Source organism: Symphalangus syndactylus, chromosome 13 (assembly GCF_028878055.3).
Source record: "Symphalangus syndactylus isolate Jambi chromosome 13, NHGRI_mSymSyn1-v2.1_pri, whole genome shotgun sequence".
Taxonomy (NCBI): Eukaryota; Metazoa; Chordata; class Mammalia; order Primates; family Hylobatidae; genus Symphalangus; species Symphalangus syndactylus.
In genome coordinates this window covers 49,594,217-49,615,876 of record NC_072435.2, presented here as the reverse complement: position 1 = coordinate 49,615,876, position 21,660 = coordinate 49,594,217, and the positions used below count along the sequence as shown (strand labels likewise).

General features: G+C 46.0%; 1 protein-coding gene across 3 annotated transcripts in view; it reads right to left on the bottom strand.

Moving 5' to 3' along the window:
• The window catches only part of LOC129460220 (putative zinc finger protein 726P1), a 73,813-nt gene extending 52,829 nt beyond the window's left edge, over positions 1-20,984 (bottom strand). The window contains exons 1-3 of one of the 3 annotated variants that reach the window (XM_063616458.1): positions 20,866-20,984; positions 6,251-6,354; positions 2,239-5,761 (exon numbers count right to left, since the gene is read on the bottom strand). In XM_063616458.1, the coding sequence (XP_063472528.1) occupies positions 4,748-5,437 (690 nt within the window). In that variant the 5' untranslated portion in view covers positions 5,438-5,761; positions 6,251-6,354; positions 20,866-20,984 and the 3' untranslated portion in view covers positions 2,239-4,747. Of the gene's footprint in view, positions 1-343; positions 472-2,238; positions 6,619-20,865 lie in introns of those variants that run through there. The other 2 variants (XR_010115319.1, XM_063616457.1) reach the window with 2 other exon arrangements.
• Between the last annotated feature and the right edge of the window lie 676 nt (positions 20,985-21,660).

Here is a 21,660-nt window from a genome sequence, read left to right as displayed (position 1 = left end):
GGCTCATAAACAAGAGGAGAGACATAGCCCAGGTGCTGGGCTCAGCTTTATGTTCCAATCACCCCAGTTGGAAGAAGCCAAGAATGAAGAGAAGTCACATCACATAAGAACTATGTTAAGTGGCATATCACAATTCCCACTGTGGACAAACCCCAGAAGAAAAGAGTCACATCATCTAGGTGGGAGGCCCAAACATATATCACAGTGACTCCTGTGTGCAGGGACCAGGCAAAATAATTACATCATTGTTTTGCTTGCCCCAGCAATAAGTCACTCTCTATTCTGTGGGCATGGCCCAGGCAGAAGGGGAATGTCACATCACGTAGGTATAAAGGGCATTTACCTGAGCTTGGTCTACAGGAGAGATTGTAATGGGTCAAGAAGTATGTCACAATGCTCCCTGTAGTCAGGATTCAGGCAGAGGACTCACATCATCTTAGTGCTAGGCCCAGTAGTATGTCTCAATGCCTTCTAAGGGTAGAGCCAAAACAAAAGAAGTTACATCACCTTAGTGTTAGGAAGAGTCATATGTCATAATCTCTTTTCTAAGCAGAACCTTAAAAAAAGAAAAGTGTCACATCAACTAGGTGCTGGACCCAATAGTATGTCCCAATACCCCCTGTGATTAGGGAAGAGGCAGGAAAAGTAAATCACATTTCCAGGGTGATTGGTGAAGACATACAGTACAATCCCCTCTGTAGACAGGTCCAGGATGAAGCATTACATCACCTGGATGTTGGACTCAGCAATGTTACAATGGCCTATGTGTTTAGGGCAAAAGCAAAAGATTCACATAATATAGACCCAGCAATATGTAGCACCCACAGGTGCTACAACTGTGGGTAGCACCAAGGCAGAAGAGGAGACTCAGATCACCTGGGTGCAACACCCTGCGATATGTCACAATGACCCTTGTGGGCTGTATCAAGGCAGAATAGAATCACATTACCAAGGGTCTGGGTCCAGTGATACAGCACTGTGAACTGGGCCCAGGAAAAAGAGACAAATAACTCAGATGCTGGGCCAAGGCTTATGTCACAAGACATTTGTAGAAAGGTCTTGTGATGACATTAACAATTACACACATGTCCTGAGTCAAGGGAGGAGAATCAACACCTCCTGTATGTTGGGTCTAAGTACAGGGGTTACAATCTCAATGGTGGACTGGATTTGCACATGAGAGCCTCAATTTCCTTTGCAAATTATGTGCCTTAGGCTGGGTATGGTGGCTTACACCTGTAATCCCACCACCTTGGGAGGCCAAGGTGGGCAGATCACTTGAGGTCAGGAGTTCCAGACCAGCCTGATCAACATGGTGAAACCCCATCTCTACTAAAAATACAAAAAATTAGCCTGAGTGGTGGTGGGCATCTGTAATCCCAGCTACTCGGGAGGCTGAGGAAGGAGAATCACTTGAACCCAGGAGGCAGAAGTTGCAGTGAGCCAAGATCATGCCACTGCACTCTAGCCTGGGTAAGAAGAGAGAAACTCCATCTCAAAATAAATAAATAAATTATTCTCCTTAGTGAGGTTACAGTCACAAAGGTGTGTTGAATTTTGGTTACAGAGTCACTAACCTGAGGCCAGGCATGGTGGTCACACCTGTAATCCCAACAGTTTGGGAGGCCGAGGTGGGCAGATCACGAGGTCAGGAGTTCGAGACCAGTCTGGCCAACATGGTGAAACCCTGTCTCTACTAAAAATACAAAAATTAGCCAGTCATTGTGGCATGCTCCTGTAGTCCCAGCTACTCTGAAGGCTGAGGTGAAAGAATCGCTTGAACCTGGTAGGTGGAGGTTGCAGTGAGCCAAGATCGTGCCACTGCACTCCAGGCTGGGTGACAGAGCGAGACTCTGTCTCAAAGAAAAAAGTCACTAACCCAACTGTGGACAAAATCCACAAATGAGAGTCAATTTTCCAATTCAACTACCTCCAAAAGTGAGGTTCAGAACCTCAAAAGCAGGCTGTATTTAAGTGGATGACAATCTTTGCTATTGACTGGGTGTGAATATGTTTCACAATCTCACCTGTGTGCTTGGCCCTGTAAGAGCACTCTCTTGAGGACTGTATACGGTGTGCATGACAGTTGCAACCTGCTCTGAGAATGTTGTGCTGCTCTGGACCCATGATTTTATATGGTCAACATTTCTCCAGTTGGATGGGTCCTAGAGAGGAGCATCCTCACCCACCTCTGAGCTGGGTTTAGAAATGAGTTACCATCTCAAATGTGGCCACATATTCACAAATGATAGTTTTTTGTTTTGTTTTGTTTTGTTTTGTTTTGTTTTGAGATGGAGTCTCACTGTTGCCCAGGCTGGAGTGCAGTGGTGCGATCTCGGCTCACTGCAGGCTCCATTGCCCAGATTCATGCCATTCTCCTGCCTCAGCCTCCCAAGTAGCTGAGATTACAGGTGCCCGCCACCTCGCCCGGCTAATTTTTTGTATTTTTAGTAGAGACGAGGTTTCACCACGTTAGCCAGGATGGTCTCGATTTCCTGACCTCATGATCCGCCTGCCTCCGCCTCCCAAAGTGCTGGGATTACAGGCGTGAGCCACCGCGCCCAGCCGATAGTCACAGTTTTAACTGTGACCTGCATCTGTGCATGAGACTTACGACCTCATCAGTGGGCTGTTCCATGTGTGAGGATGACAATTCTAAAAATTGGCAGGGTGTGTTTACATGAAACATGATCTGTTTCCTGGGTCCTATGATGACAGGCTCTGTACCATCCGAGTGCTTTATACAATATACGAGAAGGTGGTAATTCTCTATAACCTTCATACGGAGAGGAGACCCAGAATTTTACTCCTTTTTGTAAGCCTAGCTGTGAGAGACAGTATCTCTTCTATTGACCGGTAAAAGGTATTGGTTATCATTAGACCTGTGAGCTGGGCTGAGATGTATGTTACCAACGAACTTCTTGGCAGAAATCACCCAGGAGAGCGACGTCACCTGGATGCTGGGCCACTGATACGTAATTTTTTTTTCCCTGAGGACTGTGACAAGGCAGGAGAGTCACATCATTTGGGTTCTCAACCAGTGACGTGTTACAATTTTCTCCTGAAAGTTATGCACATTCAGGAGAGGCACATCATTTGGTGGCTGGGGCCTGAAGTATGTCAGAATCTTTCCTGTGGACAGGGTACAGATAGAAAAGGCATCACATCTTTTACGTAATGGATACAGATATATGTCACAAGAAACCCTGTGGACAGGATGAGGCCAAAGTCTCCCATTCTTCTAGGTGTTTGGCCATGTGAAATGTCTCAATACCCAAAATACATGGTTGCTAGACAGAAGAGTCGTATCACCTAAGTTCTGGTTTCAGTGATAAGTCACAATCTTTCCTTTTGACAGAGTTCAGGGAGGAGAGGAGTCATATCGCTTAGGTGATTAGCAAAAATAAATGTCCTAATAACCCCATGCTTATGACCTTTGTGAGAGAGTTGAATCACCCATGTGTTAACCCCAGAAACATATCAAAATATACAATTTATGCAGTGTCCAGGCAGAAGACAGTATCTTCACCTAGTGTTAGGCCCAGTGATAATCACAATACCTTCTGTGACAGAGTCCAAGCAATGGAGAATAGTCTTATTACCTAGGTGCTGAGTCAAAAAATGTGTCACAAAAATCACCGAGCAGAAGGCCCAGGCAGGAGAGTCAGTCAAATTACCTAAATTAGGGGCTCAGAAATATGTTGCAATGACCTCTGTGGGTAAGATTCAGGAAAAACAGGAGAGTCACATAACCTAGGTGCTGAGTAAAGCTATATGACACGGTCGCCCAAACTGATAGGCCCAGGCAAACGAAGAGAGTCTTATCACATAAGTGCTGGGCCAAGAGATGTGTCACAATCCTCATTATGGACAGTTCCCAAGAAGAAGAGTCACATCATCTAGGTGATGGGCCTAGAGATGTCACAATAAGCAGTGTGGGCTGGGATCATGCAGAAGAATCGAATCACTTTTGTGTTGAGCCTAGCGATAAGTCACTCTCTTTTCTGTGGGCATGGACCAGGCAGGAGAGGAAAGTCATAATGTGCCCGGAATTGGTGGGTTCTTGGTCTCACTGACTTCAAGAATGAAGCCACAGACCCTCGCGGTGAGTGTTACAGCTCTTAAGGTGGTACATCTGGAGTTTGTTCCTTCTGATGTTCAGATGTGTTCGGAGTTTCTTCCTTCTGGTGGGTTCGTGGTCTCGCTGGCTCAGGAGTGAAGCTGCAGACCTTCGCAGTGAGTGTTATAGCTCTTAAAGTGGCGCGTCTGGAGTTGTTCATTTCTCCCAGTGGGCTCGTGGTCTCGCTGGCTTCAGGAGTGAAGCTGCAGGCCCTCGCAGTGAGTGTTACAGCTCATAAAAGCAGTGTGGACCCAAAGAGTGAGCAGTAGCAAGATTTATTGCAAAGAGCGAAAGAACAAAGCTTCCACAGAGTGGAAGGGGACCAGAGCGGGTTGCCACTGCTGGCTCGGGCAGCCTGCTTTTATTCTCTTATCTGGCCCCACCCACATCCTGCTGATTGGTAGAGCCTAGTGGTCTGTTTTGACAGGGCGCTGTTTGGTGCATTTACAACCCCTGAGCTAGACATAAAGGTTCTCCAGGTCCCCATCAGATCAGTTAGATACAGAGTATCAACACAAAGGTTCTCCAAGGCCCCACCAGAGCAGCTAGATACAGAGTGTTGATTGGTGCACTCACAAACCCTGAGCTAGACACAGGGTGCTGATTGGTGTATTTACAATCCCTGAGCTAGACATAAAGGTTCTCCACATCTCCACCAGACTCAGGAGCCCAGCTGGCTTCACCCAGTGGATCCTGCACCGGGGCTGCAGGTGGAGCTGCCCACCAGTCCCGTGCCATGCGCTCGCACTCCTCAGCCCTTGGGTAGTCGATGGGATTGGGCACCATGGAGCAGGGGGTGGTGCTCGTTGGGGAGGCTCCAGCCGCAGAGGAGCCCATGGAGGGGATGGGAGGCTCAGGCATGGCAGGCTGCAGGTCCCGAGCCCTGCCCCGTGGGAAGGCAGCTAAGGCCCGGTGAGAAATTGAGTGCAGCGCCAGTGGGCTGGCACTGCTGGGGGTCCCAGTACACCCTCCGCAGCTGCTGGCCTGGGTACTAAGCCCCTCATTGCCCGGGGCCGGCAGGGCCAGCCGGCTGCTCTGAGTGAGGGGCCCGCCAAGCCCACGCCCACCCGGAACTCCAGCTGGCCCGCAAGTGCCGCGCGTAGCCCCGGTTCCCGCTGGCGCCCCTCCCTCCACACCTCCCTGCAAGCTGAGGGAGCCGGCTTCTGCCTTGGCCAGCCCAGAAAGGGGCTCCCACAGTGCAGCAGTGGGCTGAAGGGCTCCGCAAGTGCCGCCAAAGTAGGAGCCCAGGCAGCGGAGGCGCCGAGAGCAAGTGAGGGCTGTGAGGACTGCCAGCACACTGTCACCTCTCAATAACATCTAGGTGCTGGGCCCAGAGATAGGTCACGATCTCTACTATTGGCAAAGCTCAGGTAAAAAAGGAGAGTCACCAGGCACAGTGGCTCACACCCGTAATCCCAGTACTTTGGGGGGCCAAAGTGGGCAGATCACCTGAGGTCAGGAATTCGAGACCAGCCTGACCAACATGGTGAAACCCTGTCTCTACTAAAAATACAAAAAATTAGCCAGGCGTGGTGGTGCATGCCTGTAATCCCAGCTACTTGGGAGGCTGAGGCAGGAGAATCGCTTGAACCTGGGAGGCGGAGGTTGCGGTTAGCCTAGATTGCGCCATTGCATTCCAGCCTGGGAAACAAGAGCAAAACTCCGTCAAAAACAAAACAAAAAACCCACAAAGGAAACTCACATCAAATAGTTGATTGGCCAAGAGATCTATCACAATTCCCCCAGTAGGCAGGGTTTAGACAAGAGACAAATTACATTGGTTCTGGTCACTGCAATATGTCACAATGTCTTTTAAGGACAGGACCAGGCAAAATAACTTTGCTAATGGGCCTAGTGATATGTCAGTTTTTTGGAGGGTAGAATCTACGAAGAAGAGACAAGTCACATCAGCTCGGTGCTGAAACCAGCAATATGTATCATCATCCCCTAGTGAACAAGGACCAGGCAGGTGAAAAGATTCACATCACCTGGGTGATTGGCACAAAGACATGTCACAATATCCCTGGAAGGCAGTGGCCTGGCAGGAGAGTTACATCACCTGGGTATTGAAACCAGCTATACTTCACACTAGCCTAAGTAGACAGGGCACAGGTGGCAGAGTTCCATCACCTGGGTGCTGAGCCCAAGGATATGTCACAATATTCCTGTGGGCAAGGCTCAGGCAGGAGAGAAACATCTTCTAATTGCTGGGTCCAGTGATGTCACAATCTTCTCTATGGGAAGAATGCAGGTAGAAGAGGAAAGTCACATCTTTCTAGGTAATAAAACCAGAAGACAGGCCACAAAGCGTCCTGTGGGCAGGGCCCAGGCAGGAGCCTCTCATCCCCTAGGTGTCAGGCCAAGAAATTTGTCACAATACTCATAATATTCCATGCCCTGGCAATAAAGATGAGTTACATCACCTAAGTGCTAAGTCCAGGGATACGTCACAATTTCTCTTTCATCAAGGCCCAGGCATAAGTGGAGAGTCACACCACCTAGGTGATGAATGAAAAGATATATCATCACACCCCTGTATGCAAAGCCCATGCAGGAGAGTTACATCACCTAGGTATTGGCCCCAACGATGTGTCAAAATACATAATGTATGCAGGGTTTAGGCAGGAGAAAAGAGTAACATCACTTAGGATCCTGGCCAAGCAATATATCAAACTCTCTTTTTGGGTATATTTCAGGCAGTAGAGGAGAGTCACATCACCTGGGTTCCCAGTCCAGCAATATGTCACAATGCCCCTTGTGAAAATAACTGAAGAAGACAGTAACATAATCTAGGGGCTAGGCCAAGCTATGTGTCACGACCACATCTGTAAGCAGGGCCTAGGCATGAGAGGAGAGTCACATCAAGTAAGTACTGGGCCATGCAATATATCACAATCCCCATATGGCAGGTCCCAGGAAGATATCACCTAGGTGCTGGGCCCAGAAACTTGTGACAATGTCTCTTGTAGGCAAACACAGGGTAGGAGAGGGGAGGGGATAACATCAAACATCTGATGGGCCAAGTGATATGTTACAATGCCCCCTGTGGGCAAGGTCCAGGCTGAAAACACACATCACCTTGACGCTGGGCCCATGAACGTTACAGTGCTTTCTGAGGCCCAAAGCAAAAGAGTAATATCATTATGCTGCTGGGCCAAGCGGTTTGTTACAATCTCTGCAGCAGGTGGAACCTAAAAGAAGAGAAGAGTCACAGCAGCTAGGTATGGGGCCTAGGAATATGTCACAAGATGTTTTGTGAGAAGGAACTAGGCAGTAAAAGGGGGTCACATCACCTGGGTGATGAGCACAGAGATATGTGACAATGGCTCCTGCAGGCAGAATCCAAACAAGAGAGTTACACTACCTGAGTTTTTGACCCAGCAGTATGTCACACTGTCACAATGACCCATGTGGGCAAAGCAGAGGCAGGAGAGTAACAAAACCTAGGTGGGATGGCAGCAATATTTCACAATGTTCACTGTGGATGGCACCAAAGCAGGAGAGAAAACTCCCAACCCCTGGGTGCAAGGCACAGTGATATGTCCAAATGCCCCATGTGGAAAGCATAGGGGCAAGACAATGAAGTCACATCACCTAGTTTCTGGTCCAGTGATATGTCACGATTCCATCTGTGGGTTAAATCCAGACAGGAGAGTAAACTCACTCACGTTCTACACAGAGGAATGTGTCACAGTCACACATGCAGGAAGGTCCAAAATGAGATTAACAATCCTGTGCATATCCCGCTTCTGTGTGCAGCACTAAGGCATGAGAGGAGACTTACATTACCTGGGTGTAAGGCTCTGAGATATGTTACAATGTCTTTTTCGAGTAGCACCAAGGCAGGAGAAGAGAGTTACATCACCTAGGTGCTGGGTCCAGCAGTGTGGCACAATCCTATTTGTAGGCTGGGCCAGTTCTGAAGAACCACATTACTAAGGTGCTGGGCAGAAGTGTATGCCAAAATCACACCTGCAGGGAAGACCAGGGGTGACATTAACAATCCTGTATATACCCCAATTCTTGGTATGAAAGTCAACACCTCCTGTATGTTGGATCTAAGTAAACAAGTCACAATTTTTAGAATGAATTGAATCACTGAATGAGAGACTCAATCCCTCTTACTGGCTGTGTCACCTTAGTGGAATCACAGACTAACAGGTGTGTTCAATCTTCATCTGAAAGTCCCCAACTTACCTTTGGACTGAATTCACTTGTGAGAGTAAATTTTCCAAATTGCGACTATCTCTGCATATGAGATTCAGAACCTCCAGTGGACTGTGTTCATGTGAAAAGATGAAAATCTTTACTGTCGGCTGGGTGTGTATGAGTGTGAAAACCTCAACTGTACAATGAGCCTAGTTAGAACACTCTCTGTACCAAATGAGGAATTTATAAGGTTCCCATGAGAGTTGCAATCTTTTGTGACTGGGAGACATTTGTGCTGCTACGGACCCATGATCGTACCTGTGGCTCTATGCCCAGATATGAGCGTTGTGACCTACCTATAAGCTAGGCTTACTAATGAGTCACCACCTCAGCTGTTGCCTGACGTTCACATATGACAGTCACAAATTTCAATTCTGCACTGCATCCACCTGTAACATTTAAGACCTCACCAGTAGGCTCTGTCCATGGATGAAGGTGACAATCTTAACAATTGGCAAAGTGTGCATACATAAAAACAGTCTCATCTGTTTTCTGGACCCTGTTATGACACTCTCTGTACCACCTGAGGGCTTTATACAATATGTGAGAGTGTAATTCTCTCTGACCTTCTTACAAAGGGGAGAGCCAGAATCTTACCCATGTACTTAAGCCTACATATGAGAGATAGTATGTCTCCTATTGGCTGATTTTAGATATGAGAGTAAACATCACACCTATGATCTGAACAAAGATATATATCACAATCTCCCCTGTGGATAGGGAATGAGCAGGAGAGTTACATCATCTGGGTAACAGGCCACGGATATGTCACAATCTTCTCTGAGAGCAGACACCAGGCAGAAGAGTTAAAACCTGGGTGCTTAGTCAAGGATATGTTAAATTTCCTCCTGAAATCAGGGCACAGACAGTAGAGTCACATCATATGGGTGCTGAGATGAGTGATATGTCACAATACTCCCTGTAAGCAAAGCTCAGGCAGAAGAAACACGTCACCTGATTTCTGGGCCAGAAGGTATGTCACAATCTCTTATGAGGGAAGCCTTGATATAAAAGGAGAGTCACATCAAATAGTTGATGCTCTTAAAGATATGTCATAATGCTCTGTTGTCAAGGTCCATACAGAAGACTCATGTCACCTTGTTGCTGGGCCCAGTAATATGTCATAATGCCTTTTGAGGTCCAGGCCAAGGCAAAACGTAATGTCACATTGGCGTAGAGCCCCACAATATGTCTCAATCTCCCTTGCCAGCAGAACTTATGATGGAAGAAGAATCACACTTGTTTGGTACGGAGCCAAGGGATATGTCACAATTCCCTCTGTGAGCAGGGACCAGGCAGGAGAAGAGAGTCACATCACCTGGATGATGAGTGGAAACATATGTCACAATGCTCCTTGTTGGCAGTAGAGTTATACCACAGAGTCGGACCCAGCAATATGTCATAATTGTGTATGTGGTCAGGGGACAGGCAAGAGAGTCACATAACCTGGGTGTGGGGCCCAGAGATATGTGACAATGTATTCTGTGGGCAGTGCCAAGGCAAAGGAGGAGACTCACATCACCTAAGTGCAAGGCCCAGCGATATGTCACAATGTCCCCTGTAAGCAGCACCAATGCAGAAAAATAGAGTCACATCCCTTCAGTTCTGGGTTCAGCAATATGTCACTATTCCATCTGTTGGCTGGTCTTAGGCAAGAGAGTCAGATCACTCAGGTGCTGGGCAGAGAAAAACATTACAATTAAACCTGCGGGTAGGCGCAGGGATGAAATTAACAATCCCACACATGTTCTGGTTTTAGGAATAGGAAGTTAACCCTTCCTATATATTGTGTCTAAGAACAGGAGTTACAATTTCAACGATGAACTAAATTTGTACGTGACAGCTAATACTCCTCCTGTGAACTTTATCTAATTAGTGAAGTCACAGCTTCATAGGTGTGCTGAATCTTGCTCTGTCATCAACTCACCTGCGAATTGGATCCACATATGAGAGAGTCAGTTTTTCCACTTCTGACTTTCTCTATGTGCGAGATTCAGAACTTCAAAAGTAGGCTGTGTTTATGTGAGAAAATGATGATGTATGCTGTTTGATCTGTGTTCATACAACAGTAAAAATCTCCAGGCCAGCTGCAGTGGCTCACACCTGTAATCCCAGCACTTTGGGAGACTGAGGCGGGCAGATTATGAGGTCAAGAGATCAAGACCATCCTGGTCAACATGGTGAAACTCCATCTCTACTAAAAATACAAAAATTAGCTGGGCATGGCGGTGTGTGCCTGTAATCCCAGCTACTCGGGAGGCTGAGGCAGGAGAATCGCTTGAACCCAGAAGGCGGAGGTTGCAGTGAGCTGAGATTGCACCACTGCACTCCAGCCTGGGTGACAGAGTGAGACTCTGCCTTTAAAAAAAAAAAAAAAAAAAAAATATATATATATATATATATATATATATATATATATATATATATATATAAAAATATCAAATTAGCCAGGCATGGTGGCGGGCACCTGTAGTCCCAGCTACGGGAGAGGCTGAGGCAGGAGAATGGCGTGAACCTGGGAGGCAGAGCTTGCAGTGAGCTGAGATCGTGCCACTGCACTCCAGCCTGGGCGATAGAGCGATACTCCGCGCCCCCCCGCCCAAAAAAAAAAAGACAGTCTCAGACTGTCACTCAGGCTGGAGTGCAGTGGCATGATCTCAACTCAATGCAACCTGGCTAGTACACTCTCTGTACTACTCAAACGCTTTATCCAGTATAAATGAGAGGCACAATTTACTCTAAAATCATGTTTGTAAGCACCCATGGCCATACTTGTGGCCCTAAGCCCAGGTATTGGGGTAAACATCTCTCCAGTTGGTTTGGATAGTAGAGTCCTCATCTGTTACGTTCTGAGTTTAGAAATGTGACACCTTCTCAACTGTGGCTGGAGGCTTGTATATGACAATCACAATTTCAACTGTGGACAGTGTTTGCATTTGAGATTCAAGACCTCAGCAATGGGCTCTTTCCATGTGTGAAGGTGATAATCCTAATGGTTGGTGAGGTGTGCATATTAGAAACAAGCTCACTTTTGTGCTGTGCCCTGGGATAATACTCTTTGTAACACTCAAGGGTATTATATGATATGTGGGAATGTGGTAATTCTTTATGAACTTCATAAAAAGAGAAGACCAAGGACGTGACTCATCTAAGGCAAGCTATGAGAGACACTATTTCTTCTAATAGCTGACTTGAGTTATGAGAGTCATCATCGCACTTATAAGCTGACTATAGTATGTGTCACCATTTAACCTGCAGGTAGGGAGTTAGCAGGAGAGTCCTATCACCTGGGATTTCAGCCAAGGGTATCTCACAATCTTCCCTGAGGGAAAGAACCAAGCAGGAGTGTCACATTACCTAGGTGCTCAGCCAGGGATATGTTACAATTCTCTCCTGAAAGCACAGCACAGGCAACAGAGTCACATCACCTGGGTGCTGAACTCAGCACTGTCACAATGCTCCCTGGGGACAAGACAGAGGCAGAAGAGCCAAATCACCTGGTGTCTGGTTCCAGGGATATGTCACAATCTTTCCTGTGCAGGGCAAGGTGCAGGCAAGAAGTGCCACATCTTTTATGTCATGGATGCAGATATATGTCACAAGGTCCCTGTGGGCAGAGCCCAGGCAGGAGCATGCAATCCTATAGGTGCTAGGTCTAGTAATATTTTACAATACTCAAAATATGTGAGGCACAGGAAAAATGGGTGAATCGCATCACCTAGGTGCTGGGCCCAGTGATATGCCACAATCCTCCCTTCCAGCAGGGCCCAAGCAGAAAAAGAGAATTACATCACCTAGGTGATGAATGAAAAGACATAACACCTCTGTGGGCAGGGCCCATACAGGAGATTTACATCACCAAGGTGTTAGAACCAGCCACATGTCGATACACAATGTACAAGAGAAACCAGGTAGGAGAGGAGTGTCACATCACCTAGGTTCTGGACCCAGAAATATATTACAATCCCTTCTTGGGAAAAGCTCAGTAAGTAGAGAAAAGTCACATCACCTGGACATTACTCACAGTGATATGTCCAATGCCCTCTGTGAAAAGCACTAAGGCAAAAGAATAGACTCACATCACCTAAATGCTGGGTCCAGCAATACGGCACAATCCCGTCTGTACACTGGGCCCAGGCAGGAGTCAAATCACTCAGGTGCTGGGCAGAATTGTATGTCACAATCACATCTGGATGAAGGTGGAGGTATGAGATTAACAATTTCACAAATTTTTTAGTTCTAGGTATGAGACATAATACCTTCTGTATGTTGGGTATAAGTACATGAACGATAGTCTCAATGACGGTCTGGATTTGTGTATGAGAACCTCAATCCCTCCTGCAAATTGTGTCATTTATTGAGGTCAGCAACTCACAGGTGTGCTGAATCTTGGTCTCAGTGACACTGTCCTCTCTATGGACTGAATTAACATATGAGATTCAATTTTCCAACTTTTGACTGCAGCTGGGTATGAGATTCAGAACCTCAACATTGAGCTGTGTTTATGTGGAAGGATGACAGTCTTTACTGTTGGCAGTCTTCGCATGAGTGTCAAAACCTCCCCTGTGTGCTGAGTTCTGTTAGGACATTCTCTGTACCTCTTGACAACTTTACACAGTATGTGAGAGAGTGTTAATTCTTTATGACCTTCATACAAAGAGGAGGCCCAGGATATTACTCATTTTCCTGACCCTGGCTGTGAGAGAAACTACATCTGCTACTGGTTGTTTAGAGGTATGAAAGCCATATTGCCCCTGTAAGTTTGGATAAGATATGCATCACAATCCCACCAGTGAATAGGGATTGGCCAGTAGACTCACATTACTGCATTTTGGGGCAGTGATATATCACAATCTTCTCTGAGGGCAGGGATAAGACAGAAGTATCACACCCACACGTGGGTGCTCGATTAGGGTTATGTTAAAATCTCCTCCTGAAAGCAGAATACAGTCAGCAGAGTCACATCACCTGGATGCTAGGCCCAGTGATATGTTACAATGATCTGTGGGCAAGGACCAGACAGGAAAAACTGATCACCTGATTGCTGAGACCAGTGATTCATCACAATCTTCCAGTGGTGAGGGTGCAGACAGAAAAAGGGGGTTAAATCTCCTAAATAATGCATGCAAAGATATGTCACAAGGCCACTTATGTGCTGGGCTCAGGCAGAAGCCTCCCATTTCATGGATGTTGAACTCAATGATATGTCACTATACCCAAAATATGCCAGAAACAGGAAAAATAAAAGGGTCACATCACCTAGTTGATGGAAAGGAGATATGTCATAATACTTCTGTGGGCAGTTCCCATGTCATAAAGTTGTATCACCTAGGTGTTGAATCCAGGCGTATGTCACAACACACAATGCATGCAGGGCTTAGGCAGAAGAGGAGAGTCACAACACGTAGGTGGTGAGTCCAGCAACACATCACAATCCCTGCTTGGGCAAAGCCCAATCCATAGAGAACTATGAGTCACATCACCTATGTACTGGGCTCAGCAATATGTCACACTACCCTTTATGGGGAGGGCCCATCCAAGAGAGTCACATCATCTAAATTATGGGCCCAAAAGTATGTCAAAATGCTCTGAGGACGGCTCAGGAAAATGAAAGAATCACATGACCTAGGGTTTAGGCCCAACTATATGTAACAAACACCCCAGTTCGCAGAGCGCATGCATGAGCAAAGAGTCACATCACCTAGGTGCTAGGCCCAGTGATACGTAATAATACTTTTTTCGTAGTTCCCAGGCAGAAGAGGAGTGTCACATCACCTAGGTGATTAATAGAAAGATATTTCATAATACCTCTGTGGGCGGGGCCCATGCAGGAGAGTTGCATTACCTAGGTGTTAGACCCAGTGATATGTCTCAACACACAATGTGTGCAGGTCCCAGGCTGGACACCTCATCTAGGTTCTTGACCCAGTGATATGCCACAATCCCTTTTGGGCAGAGACCAAAGAGTAGAGTCACATCACCTAGATGTTGGGCCCAGCAATGTGTCACAATATCCCAAGAAGAGGGTCCAAACAAAAGAGACACATCGGCCGGGCATGGTGGCTCACGCCTGTAATCCCAGCACTTTGGGAGGTCAAGGCAGGTGGATCACTTGAGGTCAGGAATTCGAGACCAGCCTGAACAACATGGTGAAACCTCATCTCTACTAAAAATACAAAAAGTAGCCGACTGTGGTAGTGCACGCCTATAATCTCAGCTACTCATGAGGCTGAGGCAGGTGAATCACTTGAACCCAGGAGGCGGAGGTTGCAGTGAGCCAATATTGTGCCACTGCACTCCAGCCTGGGTGACAGAGCCAGACTCCATCTCGAAAAAAAAGAGTCACATCACCTAATTAAGTGTCTCAGAGTTAAGACACAGTACTTCTCATGGGTAGGGCTCAGGAAGAAGTGTGAAGTCACATATAACCTTTGAGCTGGGCCCAGCAATGTGTCAAAATCACTCCAGTGGGCAGGGCCCAGGCCTAAGAAAAGAATCATACCACATAGGTGCTTGGCCAAGCAATATGTCACAATCCCCACTGTGGACAGGTCCCAGGGAGAAGACAGCCACACAATCTCAGTGATGGACCAGATATATGTTACAATGACTTCTGGGAGTCAGCAGAAGAATCATATCACCTGTATGTTAAACTCAGCAATAAGTCACTCTCTCTTCTGTGGGCAAGGCCCAGGCAGAGAAGTGTCACATCACCTTGGTGCTGGGCCCAAATATATGTCACAATCTCTTTTTGGGCAATGTTCAGGTAAGAGAGAAGAGTCACATAAAATAGTTAAAGGGGGCCAAGCACAATGGCTCACACCTGTAATCCCATCATTTTAAGAGGTTGAGGCGGGCAGATTGGCTGAGGTCAGGAGTTTGAGACCAGCCTGGCCAACATGGTGAAACCCCGTCTCTACTAAAAATAGAAAAATTAGATGGGCCTGGTGGTGTGCACCTGTAATCCCAGCTACTAGGGAGGCTGAGGCAGGAGAATTGCTTGAACCTGCAAGGTGAAGGTTGTAGTGAGTCGAGATTGTGCCGCTGCACTCCAGCCTGGGCAAAAGAGCGAGACTCTTTCTAAAAAAAAGAAAAAAAAAAAAAGCTTAAATATCTGTCCTTTTCAGACAATAAACATGTCATTTGAATATTTTCATGAGAGATAATTTAATGAACAACCATATGTGAACATTCCTAGAACATGTCAAGTTCCATATCATAAAATTTTGCATTAAACTTGGACATCTAGACAACAGAATACAGAACAGAGACATCCACCATTACAAAGTCTAGACCCTGCAAAAAAGAGGAGATGATGGTTTGAGAAATATATACATAATGCACCAATTAATCTATCATATTTGCTTGTGGAAATGTATTCACTTTCTATAGCCATAATGGAAAAAAGATTTTTCCTATTTCTCTTCTCTGGTAGCATTCCCAAAGCAAACCCCTGGGGTTCTATTTAAAATTCCACAACCAGAAAAAAAACATAAATTTAACAAATAAAACATATCACTAGATTTTTCTGAAATACACCTTTCATAGTCTTTGACTTTTTAAACATCTTTTAAGCTCTTCTGATGAAATGTAATTTACAGTTATTAAAAAACTGAAATTGGGCCAGGCGTGGTGGCTCACGCTTGTAATCCCAGCACTTTGAGAGGCTGAGGTGGGCAGATCATAAGGTCAGGAGTTCCAGACCAGCCTGACCAACACAGTGAAACCCCATCTCTACTAAAAATAGAAAAACTAGCTGGACATGGTGGTGGGCGCCTATAATCCCAGCTACTCGGGAGGCTGAGGCAGAAGAATAGCTTGAACCCAGGAGGCGGAGGTTGTGGTGAGCCAAGATTGTGCCACTGCACTCCAGCCTGGGCGACAGAGCTAGACTCCATCTCAAAAAAAAAAAAAAAAAATTAAATTGAAATAAGTGAAAAAATCTTTCCAAGGTGACAAACTCAGGAAGTGGCAGTGCTGACTGGGACACAAACATGTCTTGACTCCACTGTCAAGTCAGACCATAATATCACTGAAAATATTCTTTCATCCCCATCCTGCCCATTAAATTACTCAGTGACCACCTTCCCAGGAGACACTGTGTTGTACCCCACTGTGAGTCTCAGGTACATTTTGCTTGCAGGTTCTTGCATTGCCTTACTGGGATGGGATCTTCTTGTCCTTTGGAAAAAATTTTATTTCAAGAATCCAGAGAACAAAAATCATTTCTGCCTTTTCTCATCAATGCGAACATCTGATTGTCTCATCACCAATATGTCTACTAAAAATAAAAATCAGGTTGAGAGGCCGGGTGTGGTGGCTCACACCTGTACTCCCTGCACTTTGGGAGCCCCAGGCGGATGGACCACCTGAGGTCATGAGTTAAGAAACCAGCCTGGCAAACATAATGAAACCCTGTATGTACTAAAAATACAAAAAATTAGGCTGGGTGCCATGGCTCACGCCTGTAATCCCAAATCTTTGGGAGGGCGAGGCAGGTGGATAATCTGAGGTCAGGAGTTCAAGAACACCTGGGCAACATGGCGAAACTCCGTCTCTACTAAAAATACAAAAATTAGCTGGGCGTGGTGGCACGCACCTGTCTACTCAGGAGGCTGAGGAAGGAGAATGGTTTGAAACCGGGAGGCAGAGGTTGCAGTGAGCCGAGATCATGCCACTGCACTCCAGCCTGGATGACCGAGCAAGACTCTGTCTCCCAAAAACACAAAACAAACAAACAAACAAAAATTCAAAAAATTAGCGGGCCTTGACAGCAGGCGCTTGTAATCCCAGCTACCCAGCTACTCAGGATGCTGAGGTAGCAGAATTGGTTGAACCCAGGAGGTGAAGATTGTAATGAGCCAAGATAACGACACTGCACTCCAGCCTGGGCAACAAGAGCGAAACTCCATCTCAAAAAAAAAAAAATTCGGCCTGGCACGGTGGCTCACACCTGTAATCCCAGCACTTTGGGAGGCCGAGGCGGGCAGATCACGAGGTCAGGAGATCAAGACCATCCTGGCTAAGATGGTGAAACCCCGTCTCTACTAAATATACAAAAAATTAGCCGGGTGATGTGATGGGCGCCTGTAGTCCCAGCTACTAGGAAGGCTGACTCAGGAGAATGGCGTGAACCCGGGAGGCGGAGCTTGCAGTGAGCCGAGGAGATCGCGCCACTGCCCTCCAACCTGGGTGACAGAGCAAGACTCTGTCTCAAAAAAAAAAAAAAAAAAAAAATTAGCTTGAGAAAAAACTTCTTAACTGTTTACACACTTGTTCATTTTTATGTCGTTGGGGAAGACCTTTCAATATATTTCAAAGTCAAGAGGTAAAAATTTTTTAAAATAATTTTTTAAAGGGTACACTCTGAGGCCAGGCACAGTGGCTCATGCCTATAATCCCAGCTACTCGGGAGGCTGCGGTGGGAGAATCACTTGAACCTGGGAGGTGGAGGTTGTAGTGAGCCGAGACTGCACCACTGCACCCTAGCCTGGGAAAGAGAGTGAGAATCCGTCTCAAAAAAAAAAAAAAAAAAAAGGAAATGAAATATCCACACCAGCAACATTAACACAAAAAGTTCTGTTAAACAATGACACCCACTCAAATGTCACCTCTTCTATAAAGCCCTCCTTGATATTCCCATTGCTATGTTAGTGGCAGAATTGATCACTATTACCTTACAGCTCAATACCTTATAAGTCTTTTTATGTACAAGTATTATTCTCCTGAATAAATTAATTGTTTACACACCTATCCATGCTAATGAACTATAAACTCCTACTCGGCAGGTATGTTGAACCCTGTTCATCTGTGTAATCCAAATTTCTGATACATAATAGGTGTCATACACACATAAAATCAAAACGGTAGCAGGGAATTATTGGAAAAGCTAACAAATTATTTTTTTAACTTTTAAGTTCAAGGGTACATTGCAAATTTTTTACATAGGTAAATGTGCGTCGTGGGGGTTTGTTGTGCAGATTATTTCATCGCCCAAGTATTAAGCCTACTACCCATTAGTTATTTTTCCTGATCCTCTCCCTCCTCCAATAGGCTCTAGTATGTGTTGTTCCCCTCTACGGGTCTATGTGTTCCCATTATTTAACTCCCACTTATAATGAGAACATGTGGTATTTAGTTTTCTATTCTTGTGTTAGTTTGCTAAGAATAATGGCTTACAGTTCCGTCCACGTTCCTGCAATGGGCATAATCTCATTCTTTTTTTTTTATGGATGCACAGTACTCCATGTTTTATATGTACATTTTCTTTATCCAGTCTATCACTGATAGGCATTTAGGTTGATTCCATGTCTTTGCTATTGTGAATTGTGCTGCAATGCACACATGCATGCATGTGTCTTTATAATAGAATAATTCATATTGCTTTGGGTAAATACCCAATAATGGATTGCTGGGTCAAATGGTATTCCTGTCTTTAGGTCTTCAGGGAGTTCCCACCATGTCTTCCATAATGGTTGAACTAATTTACACTCCCACCAACAGTGTATAAGCATTCCTTTGTGAAAAAATAATTTTAATTTTCTAAGAGGTTAGCTTTTTAGACAAATAGTATACAAGGAAATTTTCCGCAGGCGTAGGCCATCCAGTTGCTCTTCTGAGAGGCTACACTCTTACTCCTCAGGCTGTCCTCTAAGAGACGACTCAGGGGATGATATTCATTAGACACTCCAAGATATATGGCCACTGTGGGTATCTTGGGTTATCCCAGACAGTTCTGAAACTCATTACCAAGAATAGACTGAAGGGCTGCTGTAAAGGGCCCTGTAATTTCTCAAAAGCAAAACTTCAACCCTAAGACGTACTAGTAGGGTGTGTGTGCCTAGGGAAGATAAAAGAAGGAGAGGCGCAGACTTTTTTTTTTTTTTTTTTTTTTACAGTGGAGTTCCAGAGGATTATTTTCTACTTTTTTTCTCATGTAAAATGTTTACAGACTTGGGAGGCTGAGGCGGATGAATCATCTGCGGTCAGAAGTTCAAGACCAGCCTGGCCAACAAGACAAAACCCACTCTCTACTAAAAATATAAAAATTAGCAGGGCACGGTGGTGGGAGCCTATAATCCCAGCTACTTGGGAGGCTGAGGCAGGAGAATCACTTGAACCTGGGAGGCGGAGGCTGCAGTGAGCTGAGATCATGCCATTGCACTCCAGCATGGGCAACAAGAATGAAACTCTGTCTACAAAAAAAGTGTTTACAAACAGAAAACAAATCTTTAAAAACCTGCCATCCACTGCAGTGTAAAAACATGATTAACAATTAAAACACTGTGTCTGAAACGCACAATAAAGGACAAATAGTTGATAGTTTTGTAAATTGGAGAGAGGCAGTTGTTTGTCCTCATTTCCTACATTTGAGAATGTAGGAAAGAAAGTGGAAATTTATAATTTTACTGCAAGTCTTAGTTAAGCTAGGGGAAGAGGGTAGTGGATTAGAAGTCCTTCTTGCCATACATTAGGAAGTCACAGAGGAAAACCAGTCTTCCTGTGGAGTGTTAAAGTAATTAAAAAGCAGGAAATTAGACTGAAGTGGCTCTAGTGCCCTGTGTTCATAGGTAAAAAATGTAAAACCTAACTCGAGTTTATATCTTATAAATTACTATTTTAGGCGGAAACAAAATTCAGGCTTAACCAATCATAAACCTGCAATTAACCTCTGATTACATAACCAGGAAATTTCCACCTGAATCATATAAATAAGGTGACTACATAACTGTAACCAATTCTTGAATTTGGTTTGCCTTCTCACATGCCCTTTATAAAACCTTTTCCTTTATGTCTCTCGGGTGGGCCACATACTATGGCTGGGGTGCTTTCCATTTCACCAATCACTGCTCAAATAACCTTGTTAACGTTTTAACATTGACTCCCTTTAATTTTTAAGAGAAGAGGCTTGGCGCAGTGCCTCATGCTCCTAATCTTAGCACTTTGAAAGGCCAAGGCTGGCGGATCACTTGAGGCCAGGAGTTCCAGACCACCTTCCGCCATGGCGAAACCACTTCTGTACTAGAAATACAAAAATTAGCCAAGCGTGGTGGCGCAGGTCTGTAATCCCAGCTTCTCGGGGGGCGCTGAGGCACGAGAATCACCTGAGCCTGAGAGACGGAGGTTGCCGTGATCACGCACTGCACTTCAGCCTGGGCGACAGAGCAAGACTCCGTCTCAAACAAAATGTTTAACAAAAGACACTGGGAGCCCCAAGGGCTGCAGTTCTTCCCACGCAAACACCGGGTCGGGATTCTGCTCTGATGACCCGCCTGGCATCCCTAAACAATCTGGGAAATACTCGGGGCTGCGTGAAGAGCTGCTCAGGGAGCTCCAGACATGGCCCCGCACGGACGGGGCTGAACGCTGGGGTCCTGACTGTGGGCCCAGCCGCCATCTTGCAGCCAGAGGGGCCTGGGACAGAGCTGTGCCAGCGGGGACTCAGGTCGGGACCCGGGAGCGACTGTGGAGAGGCCGGTCCTGCTGGTTTCACAGCCTGGTCTCCCCTCTCGGGTTGCCCAACCCCGCACACTCACCCTTTTCCAGGTTCCAGGATGTCCTGGCTGTGCGTCTCCCTGCAGATCATAAGGCAACAGAGGCTGTGACATAGTCACCAGGGGCTCCGGGGTGGAGGACGCGGAACAGTAGAGACGTATCCAAAACTCTGGCGGGAGCAAGACCCAGCCGAAAGTCGGAAGCCACGCCCTCCTCTCCGGCTGCGCCCCTGATTGGGCGGCTCCCTCACCAGCGCCACTGATTGGATAAAGCAACAGCATTCTCCCCTACCACCACCCGCCCCGCTCGGTATTAGGGCATTTGACGGACAGGAAAGGTAAGGTAACATGCACAGGGAATTACAGCTAATTAAGAAGTAAGGTGAGACATGAAATGCACTTGCTCTTTTCCTTACCTGGGTCTTGTATAATGCATCTTATTTGCTACTTAAGGGTAAGAAAGAACATTTGGACTTTTTTTTTTTTTTTTTTTTTTGAGACCGAGTTTCCGTCTCATTGCCCCGGCTCAAGTGCAGTGGTGCCATCTTGGCTCACTGCAACCTCCTCCTCCCAGGTTCAAATGATTTTCTTGCCTTAGCCTCCCGAGTAGCTGGGATTACAGGCGCATGCCACCACGCCGGGGTACTTTTTGTATTTTTAGTAGAGATGAGGTTTCACCATGTTGGCCAGGCTGCTCTCGAACTCCAGATCCCAGGTGATCCGCCCGCCTCAGCCTCCCAAAGTGCTGGGATTACAGGCATGAGCCACCACGCCCTGCCCATTTGGACATTTTTAAATCATTTTTTAATCATTTTCATAATGCGGGAAAGACCCTCA